A 21,056-nucleotide genomic window follows, 5' to 3' on the forward strand; every position below is an offset into this window, starting at 1 on the left:
AATTTATTTATTTAGATAGAATGAGGTAACCGATTGGAGACATTTAGAGAGTCAAATTTCTATTTTATTTATTAAGTTTTCGTGTAATTAATTTTACATTTTACTGTATCTATTATTAATTGTTTATATTTGTAAAAGTAATATCAAACATACGTATTTATCTGACGTTAAAGTGTAAAAATAAATTTTTAATGTCATTACAAACAGGAAGATTTTAATGTTAGAATATTTATGGTTGCATTTGAATATAAAAATATATAATTTTACTTTTATGGAATTTTTTTATTTAAAATATGAAATTTAATACTTCGAATCGAAGATGTGTACTTAGAAGAAATGTCAGAGTGAAGGTTTGTATGAGAGTTAATAAATGTCAAGGCTGAATGTGTGTGTGTGTTTTTTTTTTAAACATAAATCTGAGTTAGACGCTTGAATGAGCTGAAAAATTTTCTTATTTATATGATTTTTTTATTTATTTAATTGTCACTGCATGATCGATCACTTAAAAAATAAACGAACTGATTTATACGAATGGTTAGTCAAAAATTTATTTTTGTTTGCGATTTGAGTTTTTTTTAATAAAAAATTCGTATAAATTTAAATAAAATTAAAAAAATGGAAAAATAAAAAAATCAGATGGCAAATAATATTAATTATTTTGATATGAGTAATTATGTTATTTAATTAGGTGTACTAATGATAACTTATATATCATAATAATAATATAAAAGTGTCGAAAAATTATATGATTACATAAATAAGCATATAGATTAAGGTGGCGCAAATAAACCGACTATTTTTTTTTTAGAGTCTCTTATGAAAATTTGTTGGTTTACGATGTTTTAAGAAGCCTCTCCAAAAACCAGCTCGATGAAAAATTTCCAAGAGGTCGCTCACGAATTTTGAAAATATCAAAAATGATCGAAATTACAATAAATTACGATAAAATACAATATAATACAAGATTGTACAAAATTATCATTCAATATCATTAAATTAGCTAGTAATACTTAAAAAATGTTCAAAACACGAAACGCGAAACTTTAAATGTTAATTTATATGTACAATTGTCTGGTAGGTTGTTCCATGCATTTATTGCACATACAATAAAAGATTTATCAATGATTATAAATTATCATATTTAGCACTACGACAATTTGGTAATGCTAATAAATTTTGTCGTATATCGCCTCATCGCAATTTTTGCTGTAAAATATAAATTTCATGCCGAAAAACATTGATTCGATCCATTCACATATGGAATTTATTTGCATGAAACAAATATTATTTAGGTTAAATAAATATTTCTTTCAGTGTACTGGCGACAAAAGTTTTGTAAGTAACTTGTCCCTCTTAATTATTATATTTTATACATAAGTATCCTTCCTAATGACAATTATCGATAAAGGCAGCACTAGAACCACTCATTATTTCAGTATAATTTTGAGGGCCTTGAGTTGAACAGAATTTACTCGAGAAATCTGTTTTTCTTTTCCTGTATAATTAAAAAAAAATCATAATAATTTACAGTAATTCGATTAGGAAAAAAAAAAAAAAAATAAATAACTGGTATACCCTCGATCTGATGGAACTCTTATGACATCAACGACAATATTATCAACATACAGCCTATCATTGCAAAAAAAACAATATAGTAAAAATGTATTGCTATTATATGTCCAAGAAAGATCAACTTTCCGTATTTTTCCCATAACATTTGCATCAGCCTCTGGATGTATTGCTAAAATTTTTGTTGTTCCTCCATGGGTTAATATTATCCGACTTTCACTGTAATTAAAGTATTTTTTTCAACCAATTAATCATTGAATTCTTATATATATAAATACAGTAATTAGTAAAATACAGTAGTTTAATAAATGTATATATACTAATTTATTACTTTGGAGTGAGATTAATATTATAGAAAATTCCGTTATCTGTATGCAGTGTGATATTCATTAAACCTTGAACCCTACTTTTTGCTTCATCTGGATTTGCTAATTTAATTGTTATTTTGTAATGCCTTCCTATAAAAAACAAAAATTACATTAATATTTTTAAATATTATAAAATTTTTTCATTCACTTGAAACAATAACTCACGGCAATAGGGATTTTTGTCACCAGTAGAAATGAAAAATTTGGATCCAATTAATGAGCCGATTGCAGGTTTGCCTATTGACAATTTCTGTACTAACGCAGGACTCTTATCTGCATGATATCCCATGATGCCATAACCGAGACTATTATTTTTGCTTGCAGAAGGAAAACATCCACCGGCAAGATATTTTTCGTAGCTACGACATTCGTGGGCAATAAACTGACACTCCGAGTTAATACTCTCAATGAAAATTTTGATTGCTCGAACATGATCACAAATCGTTTTAAAAAATGAACTCGAACATCCTGGTTGTTCATCACCGTTGTTGGGATAGAAATCTAAGTGTCCACAAGGATGATATATTCCTTGAAAGAAAAATTATTTTCAATTCTCTTATTATCTATACTTGTTTTGTTATCATATATGAAAATTCTCTAGCAGATCCGAATTACCCTGATTCAGAAATCTCATTTGGAATGATTCAATCCATGCTGAAGTGTATATCTATATATAGTCAATTTTGCTAACTTTGAATTGTTTTGGATCGTGTTTGAATTATTTCAAATTAGGTTCCTCAATCAGGGTAAGGTAAATTACCGTATTTTACCCCAAAATACCGTAATGCAATGCAAATATGCTGTAAAATACCGTACTTGACGATGAAATACCGCATTTTTACAGCAATTCTTCTGAATACCGTAAATTGTGGTATTTTACGGTAGAATACTGCAATTTGGTCATCAATTTGCCGTAAAATGCGGTATTTTACTTAAGTTGCCGCAAATTACCACATTTTTCCGGTAATTTACGACACACTACGGTAATTAATAGTGATTTAAATCTGCTAGGGTTATAATTGAAATCTTTACCTAGTCGAGAAATGCTTTCGCTATCAGTATGAATGACATCAACGAGCCTAGCATCAGTAGGATCTAAACGTACATGGCTTGGCATGTACTCAAAATCGGGCTTTGCAGGATCTAGTCCTGATATACGTCCAATTTGACCTTGCAAGTCTTCTCCAGCGTATCCTGCAGTATGGGCACCAAGACTGTGGCCTATGAGATGGACATCACTCATTTTCAATCTTTTATTCTCCTACAAAACTTAAACTTAAATTAAATTGTTATCGACAAAATAATTCCATATTTCAACAAAGGCTTACATTGAGATATCTAATAAGATGTGCAATTTCTAAACCAACCAGTCTAGTATTTGCCGCAGCGTAAGTATATGATAGAGCTAATGAGCTACCTGTTGCCCAATCAACGATGAATATGTTGTAATTATCATGCTTAAATAATTCATCTCTCATTTCCTATTATGTATGATAATAATAAATAAATAAAAAAATAAATAAATTATAGCGTTACAAATTAACAATAAATATTTTTTACATTAACCCAGGGAATTCGGGGTGAGCTATTAAATCCATGTATAATGAATTTAGTTTTACGTTTTGGATCAAAATTATATAGTTTTGTCGACTTATCTTCACCTGCAGTAAGAACCTCACCCTAAAAACATGTTAGATCATAAAAATTATTTTATTTGTAAGTGAATTTATTTAATCGTCTTTTTAAATCACCTTGATAGGATTATTGTTGGTATAAAGTATGAAACTTGTGTTAATAAATTCTCGTGACATCGGAAAAACATTTATTGGTCGATGCATTAAATGATACCAGCTGTCTTGTATATTTAGACAACCTAATTGACTATAACACCTCATTTCATTTTCAGCTGCAGCAAAACAAATAAAAGTATTATTATTTCAAAAAAATTACGAAACAACAAAATCAATAAGTATGAGTTAAGCATAAATAATTATTACCCTCATTTTCAGCATCTGTCTGATCACTATAAGGCGTAGTAGTTCTAATATCATCAGTAGTAGTCGTAGTGATGTTTAAATTATTTGTTTCGTTGACTCTATCATTAGTAATGATTTCTGTGTCATTTTTCTTAGCTGATTGTATTCGTAGCTTAGTGCTTTGAGTCTGATTACTACTTCTAAATGTATCATTGCTGTTATTATTCATTGGCGCAATAATAACTAATGTTTCTGATTCATTTTTATGGATTCTAGCTGATTTATCTGTGTTGTCGTTAAAAGTTAATAATATCCCGATTTCGTTACTTTGAGTCCGATTACTATCAAATGTGACTTTGCTGTCATTATTAACGAGTGGAATAATCACTAAAGCTTCCGATTTATTGTCTTTGATCAAATTTTCAGAGTTCAAAGTATTGCAGGAAATGAAAGTATTACTGTCAATATTTCCTGATAATATAGATGTTTCAAAAGTATCTAATTCAATGCCATCATTCTTGGTTGATTTTTCTATGTTAGTATTCAATGCTGCTGATGACTTTCGCAGTTCGTTATTTTCAATAGCAGAATTACCTGTTTTATTATTTGATGTTAACATTTTTTCTATTTTATTACTATGAGTTTGATTAACTGACTTATTAATTACTATTGCGTCTGATTTATTGTCTTTGATAGAAATTTCAAAACTACTAGCTGACCTTGGCAACTTGTTTAGATTGTTGTTTTGGGCCTGCTTAATGCTTGATGATGTAGTCGTTTCAGGAATATCTAATTCATTGGCATAATTTTTGGTTAATTTTTTAATGTTATTATTCAATGCTGCTGGTGACTTTCGCAGTTCGTTACTTTCAATAGCAGAATTACCTGTTTTATTGTTTGATGCTGATATTATTTTTATTTTATCACTCTGGGTATGATTGACTGTTTTATTAATTACTAAAACTGCCGATTTATGGACTTTGGTAGAGTTTTCAGAGTTATTATCTGACATCGGCAACTTGCTTAGATTGTTATCTTGAATCTGCTTACTATTAAAACCATCACTTTTAATATTCTTTGTTGCCGTTGTCGTTTCAAAAATATCTAATTCATTGCCTTCTCTCTTGCTCGAGTTTTCAAAGTTGCTATTTACTGCTGGTGACTTCCTCAGCTCATCATTTTGATCTAAACTGTTTAATTCTTTCTCTATACTAGTGGTTGTATTCCCTATGTTACTGTCCCGTACCAGTGTTCTTTCTTGTTCATAAATTTGGGATGAGTTCTTATTTAGATTATTATTCGTTGACCTCATGATTACGGAAGCATTATTACTAATCTGGGTACTTTCAGCCGCACTACTCAGTGTTTGTTGCAACTTCTGTTGAATTCTATCAATATGAACACTATCATTATTTTTCTCAATACTATTCCCAACATCAGTTAATGAAGTAGTTCTTTGTGAAGTTTTATTATCATTGTTATTGTTTTCTACTGTTGTGTTTTCCAGGGGACCATTTATTATTTTCAGCATATTTTGACATCTTGTATCATTATCGATTGCCATATTATTATAAGGCTTCAATGGCGATACAAATTTGTTCATATTTGTGCCATTATTAATACTTTTACTTTCAATCTTTTGATTCAGTTTTTTTTTCAAATTATTGATTTGATCTTGGGTTTCGATATTTATCGTAGAACTTTCCTGGCTTATGGCCGGCTTTATTGTTGGGCTAATATTTTTATTCTTAATAACAGTATTATCTTTGCTATCTAATATTTTTAAAAGAGTTCGATTATAATTTTCATTTCTATTACTACTAATATTACTTGAGACTTTATTTGAATTATTTTTTTCTTTTACATGATTTATTATATCCGCATCCGTCGTCAGTTCTATCAGAGCATTTCCTCTGAAACGAATGTATATAAATAATTAACAATTTATATTTATATGAATATCAAACTCATATTTTATCTACATCTATTTTCTTGGGCACTTTTTTTTTAATTACTATTTTTTTATATGTAGTGCATAATTAAACACTTTTTTTTATATTTAATATCTATAGGAGCATTGTTCAAAAAGAATGAAATTTATTTCCTGATTAGGTAATTAATTTTAAAATTCATTTTATTGATTTCACTCAATTTTACACAATTTTAATTGCTAAGTAAACTATTAAGAAAAAAATTCTATTTACTTTATAATTTAAAATAACATAATAATGAAGATTAATGGAACAGTAGAAATATTAATTATTTTTTCACGATAATTATTTTCGTAATAAAACATACTTACCTCTGTTGGTGTAAATAAAACCATGCAACTGCAAAAACTGATGAAATAAAAACTATTGGTGTTAAAACTATTGATAAATATTTAAAAACCAAAGCCCAGTTCATTGTATGAATTAATATATATATTTGTTTTAGTTAACAAACCTTTTTTTTTTAATTATTACATTATAATATTCACGGTTTTTTTATGTATTTTTTATGACACACATGTCTACTCTACTGAAGATAATAATACCGAATTCTTAAAAATTGATGTCACTTTTGGATTGGTAGAAATTCATCGTATGTTACATTAATTCTTGCGCGCGTCGTTGGCTCATTAAAGTTAATTACCTTCTGTACTAATTAATGTTAGACGTAATTTTTTGATATCGAAGAAGTTATTTTTATAATCAATTTTATAGACCGAGTAGAGCTCTAGTTGATCGAAAGTTATTATTGATTACGTATTTAACACAATGAATAAGTGCCTAAAGGGTAATTAATAAAATTACTGTCTTTGGTGATATTTTTGCGTAGGGTAGAAGGATCATTTGTGGCCACTGCTTTATTTTTGGACATTTTATATTTTATTTCAATTAATGAAAAAGTATAAAAACAAATTTTCATTATAATACAGTAATTGAATTGTTTTTTAATGAATTAAAAAAATGAATTATGGCATTACGTACATTACAATTTATTTTATTAAAATTTTTTGTGGCCAAAACCAGCCAAAAACGGCACCTCTACCCTAAATCGACGTTCTAATTAGCAAAGTGTCTATAACTGATTATTTTTCGTAGGTGATTCTGTGCAATTTTCACATACTAATAGTCAGAGAAAATATCATTTGAGTGATCTTGACAAAAATACAATACATATACTCGATATGGAATTGATTTTTAGATGAAAAAAAATTTTGAACTTTGTTTTTTTCGCATAAATGGCGGATTTTCTAAAATGGAGTTAGACAATTTGCTAATTGGAACGTCGGTATGATAAACTTGTGTAATTAAGTAACATAAATATATATAACACTTTTGAATAGAGTTACTGTTAAAATTATATATACTCGAGAATAAACGGAAGCCAAAGACGTTAAAGGTTCAAACTATACCTGGCATCTAAGTGTGTCAAAATAATGTACCTTTCAAAATTTTTATGGTTACTTCTAACAGTGTCCTGTTTTCCTGATTCAAAAAGTCAACTTAGAGTCACACTTAATTTAAAATAACAAAGGATTTCTACAATCAAAGTGTCAATCTATTATTTAATTTGTCGACACTATTTTGAATTATAACTTCTTCAATTTTTATGTTTTCTTGTTAAAATATTTTAGTACTTTAACGACAATTCCGTTTGGGGATGCCACTGGCTGCAAAGGGACTGACGTATATACAGTTATGGTATTTTATTGTAAAAAATACCGCTTTGTATATTCTAGTCGTCAATACTATGACGAACTAACTGTAAGCTTAAATTACTTTATCGGTGAAAATATTGAAGTTCTGACTCATAGAATCAGCTTTTTGATGTTCAAATCAAGAAATGAAAATTTTTGAGACAATATTTTTTGAATAAAAAACAAAAATACCGTTCGGTAATTAAATTTATTTATTGAGATTATAGTCTGTATTTTTTAAGGATGTATAATAGAGTCAGAACTAAATTTAAAAAAGTCATTAATTGAAATCCGAATTTTTTAAAATTAAAAGTAAAAAAATAACGCGGATCAATTGCTTGCGTTTGAATATAGTCAAAATACTCGCCTGAAACATACTGTATGACGCAACGTCATATTTTCGCAACGAGTTTTTACTGACAATAACAAGAATGCTACAGGTAACTTGCACCGTTCCTTAATTATATTTTATACATGACTATTCTTCTTAATGACAATTGTCGACAAAGGTAGCACTGCTACCACTAAATATTTTAGTCCAATTATGAGGGCCTTGAACTGAACAGAATTTACTGGAAAAGTCTGTTTCTCTTTTCCTGTGTAATCGCAAAAAAAAAAAATAATAATAATAATTTACAGTAATTGGATTAGTAAATAAAAATAAAGTACAATGACTTTATCGAAAATAAATAACTGTATACCGTCGATCTGATAGAAGTTTGATGTCATCAACAACAATATTATCAACATACAGATTATCGTTGCAAAAAAAACAATATAATAATGGTGTATCGCTCTTATACGTCCAAAAAAGATCAACTTTTCGTATTTTTTCCAGGAGATTCGTATCGCCTTCTGGATGTACTGCTACGATTTTTGTTGTTTCTCCGTGCTCTAACATTATTCTATTACCACTTTAAAACAATTATGTTTAGTGAATATTGATTGTTATCTTATTTTTAAAAAATTAACAATATAATTAATTACTTTGGAGTAAGATCCATATTATGAGTAATTCCATTATCTGTATAGAATATGAGATTCATTAATCCTTGAACCCTATCAGTAGCTTCATCTGGTTTTGCTAGTGTAATTGTTATTTTGTAATGCCTTCCTACAAAAAACGAAAAATTATACTATTATTTTTAAATGTAATAAAATTTTTTCATTCACTGTAAAAATAACTCACGGCAATAAGGATCTTTGTCACCGGTAGAAATGAAAAATTTGGATCCAATTAATGAGCCGATTGCAGGTTTGCCCATTGACAATCTCTGTACTAACGCAGGACTCTTATCTGCATGATATCCCATGATGCCATAACCGAGACTGTTATTGTTGCTTGCAGAAGGAAAACATTCACCGGCAAGATATTTTTTGTAGCTATGACATTCGTAGGCAGTAAACTGACACTTTGAGTTAATACTTTCAGTAAAAAGTTCGATCGCTCGAATGTGATCACAGGCCGAAAAAAGTAAACTTGAACATCCTGGCTGTTCATCACCGTTATTAGGATAGAAATCTAAGTGTCCACAAGGATGATTTATTCCTAAAATATTGTTTATAATAAGATCAATTTTACAAACTAAAATATTATAAATTATTGAAATATTTACCTGCTCCAAAAGTACTACCGCTATCAGTATGAATAACATCAACGAGCATTGCATCAGTAGGATCTAAACGTACATGACTCGGCATATACTCAAAATCGGGCTTTGCAGGATCTAGCCCTGATATACGTCCAACTTGACCCTGCAATTCTGCCCCAGCGTATCCTGCAATATGAGCACCAAGACTGTGGCCTATAAGATGGACATCATCTACTTTCAATCCATTATTTGCCTGCAAGAATTCAAATTAAACTGTTATTCCGTTAAAATGATTCCATATTACAACAAAGGCTTACATTAAGATATCTAATAAGATGCGCAATTTCCAAACCAACTAGTCGAGTATTTGCGACTGCTTGAAAGTATTGTAGTAGTAATAAACTTCCTCCAGCCCAATCAACGATAATTATGTTGTAATCGTCATACTGAAGTAATTCGTTTTTCAGGTCCTATCACGTACAATATATAACAGACGACATACTTTCATTTAATAATCAATAACATTACTAGTTGGCATTTTAATTATAATTCACCTTGATCCAGTCATTCTGAGACGTATCAATAAACCCATGTATAATGAATTTCGTTTTACGTTTTGGATCAAAACTTAAACTTTTCGACCAACTATTTTTGCTTGCAATAAGAACTTGACCCTGAAAATAAAAATTCATTTATGGGTGAATTTTCGAATACAGTAATTAATAAATTACCTCGGAAGGATTATCATTTGTATAAAGTATGAAACTTGTGTTAATAACTTCTCGTGGCATTGGAAACACATTTATTGGTCGATGCATTAAATGATACCAACTTTTCGGTATATCAAGACAACCCAAATCACCGTAACACCTCATTTCATTTTCAACTGCAGCAAAACAAATATAATTACTATTAAAGAAAAAAATTATGTAACCCCAAAATCAATAAATATGAGTTAACTATAAATAATTATACCCGCATTTTGATCATCTATCTGATCAGTATCAGGAGTAGTAGTTCCAATATCATCAGTTGTGGTCGTAGTGATTTTCAAATTATTTGTTTCATTGACTCCATTATTAGTTATAATTTTTATGTCATTATTAATCCTTTTATCTTCAATTCTTTCATTTAGTTTTATACTACTTTGATCTTGATTGCTTTCGTTTATACTATTATCTAATATTTTTATATTACCATTAAGTATCGCAGATTTTTCATTATCAGAATACGAAAACTGATAATTATCAGAAGTTTTACCCGGCGACATAATGATTTTTAAAGTACTATTGTTATATGTATTATCAACTATACTGTCATTCGAATTTATCAATGCTGTTGAACTTTTCTGCTTAATAGTACCAATATGAGCACTGTTAGATTTTATTTCAGTATTATTTGTTCCATTAGCTGGTTCGTTTTTTTCCAACACTCTACTTTGATCTTGAGTCTCAATATTCATTGAAAAACTTTCATAAATTATCCGCGGTTTTACTGACGAGCTAATACTTTTAATTATAGTATTTTGAATATTATTTATGATTTCCTGACGATTGGTTGTATATGTATTTGTATTTTCTCTGTAATAAACGAATATGTAAATATATAATTTTATTTTTTATTAAATTTTTGAATGTTTTATTTATAGTATTTTAATAATATATGAAAGATAAACATTGAAAAAAAAATTTAAAGCTAAAAGGGTGTTAATTTAACTTAAACACCCTTTCGGTTTAAGGAAATACTCTGGAGCCAAAAAGACGTCCAAACATATAAGCCTTTTTGAAATTAGTGACGCGACTTATGCTCAACATTTAATTTTCAAAATTCACAGTTTCTCATTACTTAACTTTCATAATAAAAATGTAGCACAATATAATAATTAAAGATAATGAAATTTTCTTCACTTGACGGTTGAATAAAATTAAAATCTTTTTTTTGCTTCAATGAAATTTTAATCAGTTTATATACCAAGTAAATTATTAAAAAAAAAGAATTTAGTATTATAATTAAGATTATAATCAATAAAGTAACAGAATTATATCTAAGTTTTAATATTCTTTTTGTTTACTGTAAACTATTATTATAATCAAGAATATACTTACTCTTGCTGATGCAAATTAATCCATAGTATGCCAAAAAGTGAGAATGTAAAAAGTGATGATAAAAGAACTACTGATGTATTTTTCAAAACGGGATTTGAAATCATTGTTTGTCGTCTGTATCTTTTCATTTAGTAAAAAATTCACTTTAAAAATTTTTAATATATAGTTTTTTTTAAATTATCGCATTACAGAGCATATGGTAAAATATATTTTACACTATGGATATTTATTTCACAAAAAAAATCACACCGTTATTTTAGAACATCCGTATGTTACATCGAATAGTGACAAAAATTTTTTCTATCAACTTGCCTATTAACACAAATTTTCGTTAACACGAATTGATGTGAATATCAATTTATCGATATCTTATAAAAGTCATTAATAAATAATTTATAGTCCTTATGGAACTTTAGTTGGATAAATGAGAGATAAGATAGATAATTAATAAAACTGTAACCTTGCATTAATGAGATTTTGATACAAATTAACTTATATGTTCGAATATATATAGTCATATGTTCGACGAGGTAGTCATTAAAAAACTGTTCGAATATTTATAAAAGATAGATTAAAAATTCCCCGGAATTTTTTCCCAAGAAATTTCCCATTATCAAATTAACCCATACAATAACATTTACATTAAAAAATAACTCGAATGAAATTTTACAGTGGAAATCTATCAGGTGAGAAACTATAATCCGGAGAGGAAATGTTAGTCAGCGTGATTAGGAAATTAATAAAAATTAAAATTTATATTAATTAATATTCTTAAATTAATCAATCACTTTGGACGGTATCTATTCTGGAGAAGTCGATTCTACTGAATAGTTATCTTTACCTTATCCCAATGTATCTCTTGGTAAAAATTGAGGTAAGGTAGCCAAACATCCCATTATTTTGACCTTATGCTGAAATACTGTAGGTGAACACAGACTAGTAACTTTTTTTTTCCATTAAACACCATGACCCTGCGTAATTTATCACTTAATATTTAACCGTATATTATTGTTTAATTACAAACCGTGTTTTTGTTATCTCGTAATCCTAACTGATATTTGTATAGAAAATTGATAAATAAAGGAAGGCAGTTTATATTTATAAATTTTCGTTTGGATTTATTATTTTATTTATTTGCTATTATTAAAATTACCCCGCGCTTTTCCCAAACGATCCTTGGACTCTAGCGAGCTAAACCAGCAGGAAAACTCCAACAAAACTACACGTTACAAACTGGATAAATAATTAGAGAACTGAATTCTTTTGTTATAGACACTAATAATTTTCTACTATATCTATTATAAGCTTATGATAATAGATTGTTTGTACTGGTAAATGAAATGCGACATGCGTCCCATCTTAAAGCTTAACAGTAAAAATGAAAAGTTTTAATGTCATTGCAAATTGTAGGTTTCCAATGATTACTTATGTTTTCAGTTAACAATGAAAGTATGTAATTTTTTTTTTTTTATGAGATATTTAGTTTTAAAAGTATAAAATTTATTGTATTCTAAATAAACGACATTTATATTTACTTCCTTATAAGCTATCACATTTTTCTAAGATTGATAATTTTTAAATAATAATAAATATATACTGTAAAAAATTAGCGGAGTGAATACGCGGTGGATTATTGTTTATTTATTTAATTCCCTCGGAGTTGCGGATTGAAGAAAAAATATTTGGAGAAAAAAGCCTGATTTATTTGATCTAGAGATGGCCAAAACCAAACTTATAATTATTGAAAACAGATTTGAGAATAGTCTGAATAAGGAATGGTACGGACGAAACTCGATTAAATTTTATACATTACTTAAATCGAAGTACAACTAAATATTAAATAGAAATAACTTTAAATTTTTATTTGATTTAAAACAGATTACATTTTTTGACCCGGGCACTACAAAATCACTCAGCTAATAAAGCAAACTCTCTATTTATTGCGTAGGTGGAGTGATTTTTTCTAAAACTCCGAAACTCCAAGTGACGGAGTGAATTAGGATTGAAATAAAATCTGTAATCACTCCGAATTTACTCCCAATTTTTTACAGTGTACATGCGGGCAAGAAATAAATCATAGCAAATAGTATTGTAATTTAAAATAAGATTGTTTATTTTCTTTTAATCGGATGTACTAATAATAATATATCACAATGATAAAAATAAAAATAATATAAAAAGTATAAAAAAATAATATAATTAGACATAAGCGTATACATATTGTAAAATGCGCGAAAATATACAATGCGGTAATAAACATCGATATTGTAAAAAAAAAGCCTATTGATGTAAAGTAGATGTAACCCGCTCATATCATGCTTTTTTTTGTCTCATATTTCTTATTTACATAATATTGTACATATTGTCGGCTAATATAAATTACGCGGACGTAAAACGTTGAGTAATAAGTTTTACTGACGACAACAAGAGTGTTGAAGGTAACTTGCACCTTTTATATATTATATCTTATATGTATATCTTCCTTAACGACAATTATCAACAAAGGCAGCACTAGAACCACTCGTTATTTCAGCATAATTTTTACGGCCTTGAATTGAACAGAGTTTACTCGAGAAATCCGTTTCTCTTTTCCTGTATAATTAAAAAAAAAAAAAATTATTAATAATAATTCACAATAATTGAATTCTCAAATAAAGATAAAGTGAAATTAGTTCGTAGAAAATAAATAATTTGTTTACCCTCGTCCTGGAAGTTCCATTATATCAACAACAATATTTTCAACATACAGCCTATCATTACACCAAAAAAAACAAAGTGATCGTGGTTGTAGTACGTCCATATCATATGTCCAAGCGAGTTCAACTTTTCGTATCTTTCCCATGTCATTAGCTGCACCTCCTGGGTGCGCCACGACTATTTTCCTCGTTGTCCCATGTTCTAATCTCATATAACCGCTGAAAAAAAGATGCACACATTTTTTTTTTAATACATAACAGATTAAATTTTTCATTAAAATAACTTGTCAAGTAATTAATTACTTTGGGGTAAGATCCATGTTACGTATGATCCCATTTTCAGCATGTAGTGTAACTTTCATAAAACCTTGGACCCAACTTTCAGCAGTTGGTGGTCTTGCTAAATTCATTGTTATTCTGTAATGTCTGCCTACGTATTCAAGAGATAGAATTAAATTAAAAAAAAAAAAAAGTTGACATAAAGTTAATGAAATTGTAAATAATATACTTACGACAGTAAGGATCTTCTTTGCCGGTAGAAACAAAAAATTTCGAACCAAGTAATGATGTACCAGCAGACTGACCCATCGCTAACCTTTTCACCAAAGCGGGACTCTGATCAGCATGATAACCCATTATGCCACAACTCAGACTATTATTACTTTTACAAGAGAAACATTCACCGCGGAGAAAATTCGCGTAGTTATTGCATTCGTGCGCTACATACTGACACTTTGAGTTTATACTTTCGATAAAAAGTTTTATTGCTCGGATGTGATTGCAGGCAACAAGGACACGAGACGCTTCCTCAAGACCTTCTCTGATTAGTGTAAGCGGTAGTGAAGGAGTTGTTTCACTTAAATCAGTACATCCGGGCTGTTCTTTTCCATTGTTTGGGTAGAAATCCAAGTGTCCACACGGTTGACTCATTCCATATCCTTAAAAATTTTTTACACTCCATTAACAATCTACAACACATCTTAATGATAAATATTTGAAAAATATTGTGAAATTTACCTAGAAAAAAAATACTTTTCCCATCAGTATGGATAACATCGACAAGCTGAGCGTCCGTCCAATCTAAGCGAATATGACTCGGCATACCCTGAAAATTTGGCTCCGCAGGATCTAATCCTGTTATACGCCCGACTTCACCTTCCAATTTTTCTCCAGCATATCCTGCAGTATGGGCACCAAGACTGTGGCCTATTAGATGAACGTCACCCATCTCCAAGCCATAGTTTATCTGAAGAAAGTTCAAGTTTATCATGCAAATATAATTTTCATTGATATGTAGCTTAAAATTACAATACAACATATCAATTACTGTAAATTAAACGCTTACATGGAGATGTTTTACAAGATGCGCAATCTCCAAGCCAACAAGTCTAGTGTTTGCAGTAGCCTGCGTATATAGAGGTAAGCTACCTCCAGCCCAATCAACGATTATAATGTTGTAATCACCATGCTGGAGTAATTCATTTCTCATTTCCTATTATGTATGGTAATAATATGTATCATAATAAAAAACTCGCTCAATAAATAATAGTATTACACTTCATACATATTTTAATTTTAATATTTTTTTACCTTGACCCAGTTACTCAGTGGTGTGTCAATAAATCCATGTATAATAAATTTTGTTTTACGTTTTGGATCGAAATTTGATCTTTTTATCGACTTATCTTTCCCCACGATAAGAACTTGGCCCTAAAATAAATTTTACATAATAAACATTTTTTTTTTATTTTTAAAATAAAATTATTAGTTAATATGTCAATAGCAGCATTATGACAAGTCGCTCCAAACTATTTCTATCCAGAACAACTCTCCTCAAGCTTTACTCCGAAAGTTCTATTCAGTATTAAATGACAAGGCTACCCGAAATAACACTATTTATTATCGATTTAACTAGAAAATCATCGGTACCTGAGAAAACATGTTAGTCAGCATGGAAATTCACGTGTTTTTTCAGTTACCAATGAATTTTTAGCCGAATCAATAATGAATAGTCATTTTGGATAGTTTTGACATTGAATAGAAAAGTTTCGGAGAAGATTGCGCTTGAGGAGAGTTATTCTGGCTGAATGTTCAATGCGTCAAATTTTAATTATCATTTGAATAAATTTCAAATTTTCTAAGACTTTATCTAATTGTTAATTAATTAATTACCTCTGTAGGATTATCATTTGTATAAAGTATAAATCTTGTATTGATAACTTCTCGTGGTAGTGGAAATACATTTAGCGGTCGATGTATCAAATGGTACCAGCTTCTTGTTATATTTAGACAGCCTAACTCATCATAACACCTCGTTTCATTTTCAACTAAACATAAATACAATTATTAAATATTATTATAAATAAATATGTGATCGGAGAAGAGCAAAACGGGAGCGCAAAAAAAATAACAAACTTTTGTGCAATTGAGTTTGGTGAATCTTTTTTTTTTTATTTTCACTGGAAATAAAAAACGAAATTTCCAGTTGCCACAAAAAAAATTTTTTTTTTCTCATGCGCGCATAAAAGATCGACCCAAAATAAAAATTACAAAATTTTATTTTCTTTTATTTAAAAAAAAATTACTAAAAAATAATTGGTTACATCTAATTGAAGTAAAAAAAGAGATTTCCCGCATGAAAAAATATATATCTGGCTTATATCTTTAGTATTATCGTATGTATGCTATTTTACCGGCATATATTCCCGGATATATCTTTTTCCGTGTGGGCTACAATACTGTTAGTAAATAAAGATGCAAAAAAATAAAAAAATTATTGAAGATAAATAAATTTTACAAAATTTTAATACAGTGAAGAAAACTCCGTATTTATTTTTTGTTCCTAATAATGCATTGAATCTACTGAATAATTCCCAAAAAAAAAATTTTGGGCACTCAAAAAAATCGTACAAAAATAATCACAAAAGTCGTAAATGATGGGTAGAAACAATTTGGGGAAAAAAAATATTTACGAAATTTTTCAGGTGGTCCGTTTTGCCCATTTAGTCCCGTTTTGCCCAGCGTTTCCCTATATGTAAATAGTTATTAAACATACATGGTAACCAGGGTATATTGACTTCAATTTTATCACTTCGTGTCCATTGCCATGGATCTAAAATTCCAGCAGCTGCAGCGGCTGTTGAATAAGCTATTGGTGTTAATGTAATGAAAAGGATTAAAAGTGGGCCTTTTGATGTTGTTGTTGTTGCTGTTGTTATAATGAGTTCTTTCTTCGGACCCGCGATCCTCCTCATTCTTAAATTTACAAATTTAATCATTAATTACTTTCAAAATAAAGTAAATAGTAAAAAAAATGATTCAATAACAAGACTCGAGGTCTTTGAAAATAAATTGAGTAAATTAAAAGTAAGTAACTAAATACTAATGACTAACAAATTTCAAAATACATAATTTGTTAATGTAACGACAAGGTTCAAAATGAAATTAGAGTCCTTGAAAAATAAAATAACATACGTGTTGTAATGAACATTCTTTAAATTAATTTTAATTCTTGAGTATGCGGGAGCAATGCAAAGTATCAACACCCGAGCAGATTTCACTTTTTCTCTACTTATGTTATGTACTGGACTCATATGTACGCTATCTACTTAAACATGCAGTCACATTATTATGTATCGTACGAAAACAAAAAATTCTTTAACTCAAATATACAAAACAAAAAAAAATTATTTTTGCTCAGCTTTTGTATTTTTTTTTTTTTTTTTTATTTAATTTTTTTTTTTTAACTTTTATCTTATATAATTTATTGCTTCCGGAAGTAAATGTAATGAGCAATGATTAATGATAATATAATATAACATATATATTAAGATTAACATCCTGCTTGGATTTTTTTTCTACTTAAATAAAATTTAAAAATAATAAAATATGATTCAAAAGCAAGTAAATTTTTTATTTTTTTAAATTTCTATTAATTTCTTAATATAATAAAAATTTAATTATCCTAGTAATTTTAATTTCGATATTTTTTTGTCTCATAAATCTTAATAGCTAACATATATTTTATTAATAGACCCCCATATTACACGAATATAAATTAAATTAATATGTATATATATATATATATATATATAATTGGCAATAATAATTTATCATGAACTCATAATTAATTATTAGTTATTTTTTATGTATTTATTTGTCATAATTTTGAAATGATGCTGCAAACTAAATGATCTTGTCTTGAAGAAAGTATATTCACATGTTTGCAAACGATAACTAACGTAGAAGCTATCAGGGGGGAAAGTATAGTTTGATATATTTGAGAGAGCATAAAAATTCTTGTTCCTCATCGGCTATTTTAAATTAATTGATGTAAATAAATTAAAAAAAATTATATTTTCTTGCCAATTTATCTTACATTTGGCAATAAATTTTTTTTTTACATAACACTTTATAACATTTGATGTTTTTATAGCAATAACTATTTATTACTCTAATACCATTTGACATTCATTGCGTCGGACTATTGCGAAAATGTGTAAATAATAAAAGTTAATACGCGCTTTAACAAACTATTACACGTAATAAAATTTTGAAATTTCTCATGTACGAATAATTTTATTAAATTCGTAAATAATTTTTTTTATGGATTATTTATCACTTTTTTTATTATTATTATTTCGAAAATAATAAAATAGTTAATATGAGGATATTACATGAAGGCTAATGGTCTTAAAGCTTATAATCGCGTTTTTTTTTAATATTCCACGGTGTTTTACGTATGTAGGAAGCCGTCGTGCATCGTCGATCAATTTGATTGTACGCTTTTGCTTGCACGTGCAAGAGCATGCTAAAGTGTCGGATATCAAGAGATTAAACGCGATGCGGAAACTATGATTATAACGGCTGCATGGCTACTCACGAATTGTGCTATTTTTATTTTCTTTTTATAATAAAATTATAACTTGGATTTTAATTTAATTAATTTTCGGTTCACTACTAAATTTATGTAATTAAAAAAAATTATCTTTATTAAATATTGTATGACAATTTAATAGTAGGTTACATAAAAAAAAAACACTAGATTGAATCTCATGTGTAGACTGATATAGAAAGTGTAACGCCTCAGGAATATTTAAAAAAAAATATATATATACATATATTTTGCACAAAATAGTATTTGTACTTAAAAAAAAAATATTTGACATATTTCGAAAAGAAAGATTTTAAAATAAATATATATATATATATATATATATGATTTTATATTGTAATTTAAACAAATAAAAAAAATGAAGAAGTTATGCCACTTTCAAAGCAGGTCAGAAAACCACGCGACCGAGTTTCTGATGTGATGGTTATTCTACTTTCTCAAACATATAGATTTCTTCTAAAAATTTATTTTAGTCCCTTAGTAATTAAATTTAAAAATGGGGACTAAAAAAGCTGGATCTAAAATTTTTTTTATTAATTACTTGCAGAGTAAAAATGAATCGGCAAACATTTTATTACTTTTTATCTTAGAATTTCTACGGTAGAAAAAAGATAGTTCATTCACCAGACCAATACATCTTATAATATTTTAAATTTCAGTGTTTCCTTAACGAGATAAAAATATTATCGAGATTGATGAGATATAAATATTAAAAAAAATAAATCTTCATTACCGGAGATCAAACTGGTGAAAATAATAATTATTTTATTACAAAAGAAGGCGCAGATATTTGTGCGTTCGCATGATATGAGAGAGTTTGTATGAAAGTAAATGCGAGAGTGAAAATTATCTATATGTAGAATTGCGGTGGGTCAAGTTGACGTCCATCATACGGTGAAAAAATGCCTCGGGCACATGAATTACCACTTACTAAAATCCCGTTTATATAAATTCTTTTTATTTATTATTTTTTTTTTGTTTTATTTACTATCGATTCATAAAAACATTTTCAAACATACGTCCAACTTGGTCATTAATTCAGTGCTCGGTGCCTTAATGATTAAAATCTCGCGGCAAAAAATTTGTTAACAACAAAATACATTGATAGAGCAAGAAAGTTGTCTATATACGAATTAACAACCCAGAATTTTAATGTTTCTTATAATAAAATATATTTACAGAGTATTTTATTGATATATATTTTGTCTAGACAACAGAACTCAGCAACTCTGCACTAATTTTGAATTTACATCCACATGTACATATGTAGACATGCAGTAAAAGGTAAACATATTTAATTTAAACGTACAAAATATACAATCTATAGTATATACATCGATACGATCGGTTCATGTTGTGTATTGGTAAACGCGATGACGCCTACGTGGAGAAAGCGCAGTCGCGTGCTTCATTATAATCATCTCGCGTTTGTATATATATTTATGTATATATGTGTGTGTGTGTGTATTTTAAAATATAAATAAATAAGAACAAGTAGCCGTTATCTCAGTAGTAATGACACGAATAGCGGTAAATCTATAACATAAACCATTTACAGTGATATTCATCTTAATTATAAAAATATCTTTTATTATAACACATTCTTAATGTGCCTTCTTGTATACAAATATGCCTTCTTAATTATGTCATTTATAGTTTTACACAACACGCATTAGCTAAATTTTTTTTTTTGTTATTTTTTTTTTCCGTAAAAAAAATGATATTTTATAAAATATGTAGTGTGACTTACATTGTTATCAGTTTTTAATTAGCATGTCACATATCATTATTTTTATTTATTGAGCACGACAATCAATCCATATTTTTAGTTAAAATAGCTCACATGTAATTTTTGATGGTATATATGTATGTATTTGTCACGATATTTATGTAATTGCACTTGTAAACATTTAATTTTATTTTATAAATTATTTATCCTATCGTGTTTATATTAAAAAACACTGAAATAAATAAATAAAATGTATATGTATGTAATATATTAAATTTAAAAAAACACGTCTGTATAGAGTACCGGTTCTCGACTGAATGCACAGAAGATTTGCTAAAGCCTCGTGTGTATACGAGGAATGAGGGATTTTCCCCCGCTGCCACTGTTGTTATCCTGCTACTACGGTTACCTGCACTACTGTTACCTGTAGCTTGAGTCGTCA

At 28.3% G+C, this 21,056-nt stretch overlaps 2 protein-coding genes across 2 annotated transcripts; both read right to left on the reverse strand.

Annotated features, from left to right (window-relative positions):
• Positions 1–1,038: 1,038 nt before the first annotated feature.
• LOC103576438 (uncharacterized) lies at positions 1,039–11,613 on the reverse strand. Its single transcript, XM_008556651.2, is given in 19 exon segments — positions 1,039–1,495; positions 1,576–1,788; positions 1,901–2,027; positions 2,103–2,465; positions 2,970–3,198; positions 3,266–3,418; positions 3,498–3,617; positions 3,689–3,843; positions 3,935–5,826; positions 6,216–6,346; positions 8,104–8,194; positions 8,300–8,512; positions 8,586–8,712; positions 8,788–9,147; positions 9,215–9,443; positions 9,508–9,660; positions 9,745–10,076; positions 10,166–10,770; positions 11,296–11,613. Coding segments are annotated over 19 exon segments (5,730 nt in total). The 5' UTR covers positions 11,424–11,613; the 3' UTR covers positions 1,039–1,386.
• A 1,771-nt stretch (positions 11,614–13,384) lies between these two features.
• LOC106693116 (pancreatic triacylglycerol lipase) lies at positions 13,385–20,972 on the reverse strand. The gene is made up of 10 exons (XM_014440701.2): positions 20,636–20,972; positions 17,047–17,246; positions 16,164–16,318; positions 15,582–15,701; positions 15,337–15,483; positions 15,009–15,237; positions 14,504–14,929; positions 14,295–14,421; positions 13,995–14,210; positions 13,385–13,887 (listed from the first exon to the last, which is right to left on the reverse strand). Exons 2-10 carry the CDS (start codon positions 17,243–17,245, stop codon positions 13,779–13,781), a joined length of 1,728 nt encoding a protein of 575 aa, XP_014296187.1. The 5' UTR covers position 17,246; positions 20,636–20,972; the 3' UTR covers positions 13,385–13,778.
• Between the last annotated feature and the right edge of the window lie 84 nt (positions 20,973–21,056).

This window comes from Microplitis demolitor, chromosome 1 (assembly GCF_026212275.2).
Source record: "Microplitis demolitor isolate Queensland-Clemson2020A chromosome 1, iyMicDemo2.1a, whole genome shotgun sequence".
NCBI lineage: Eukaryota > Metazoa > Arthropoda > Insecta > Hymenoptera > Braconidae > Microplitis > Microplitis demolitor.

Coding starts and splice junctions, on each gene's coding strand:
- LOC106693116 (XM_014440701.2), bottom strand. CDS start 17,245: ATGAGGAGGATCGCGGGTCCGAAGAAAGAACTCATTATAACAACAGCA. Junction 15,484..15,581: donor CACTGAGTAACTGGGTCAAG/GTAAAAAAATAT, acceptor CATACATAATAG/GAAATGAGAAATGAATTACT. Junction 14,422..14,503: donor CAAAGAAGATCCTTACTGTC/GTAAGTATATTA, acceptor TTGAATACGTAG/GCAGACATTACAGAATAACA.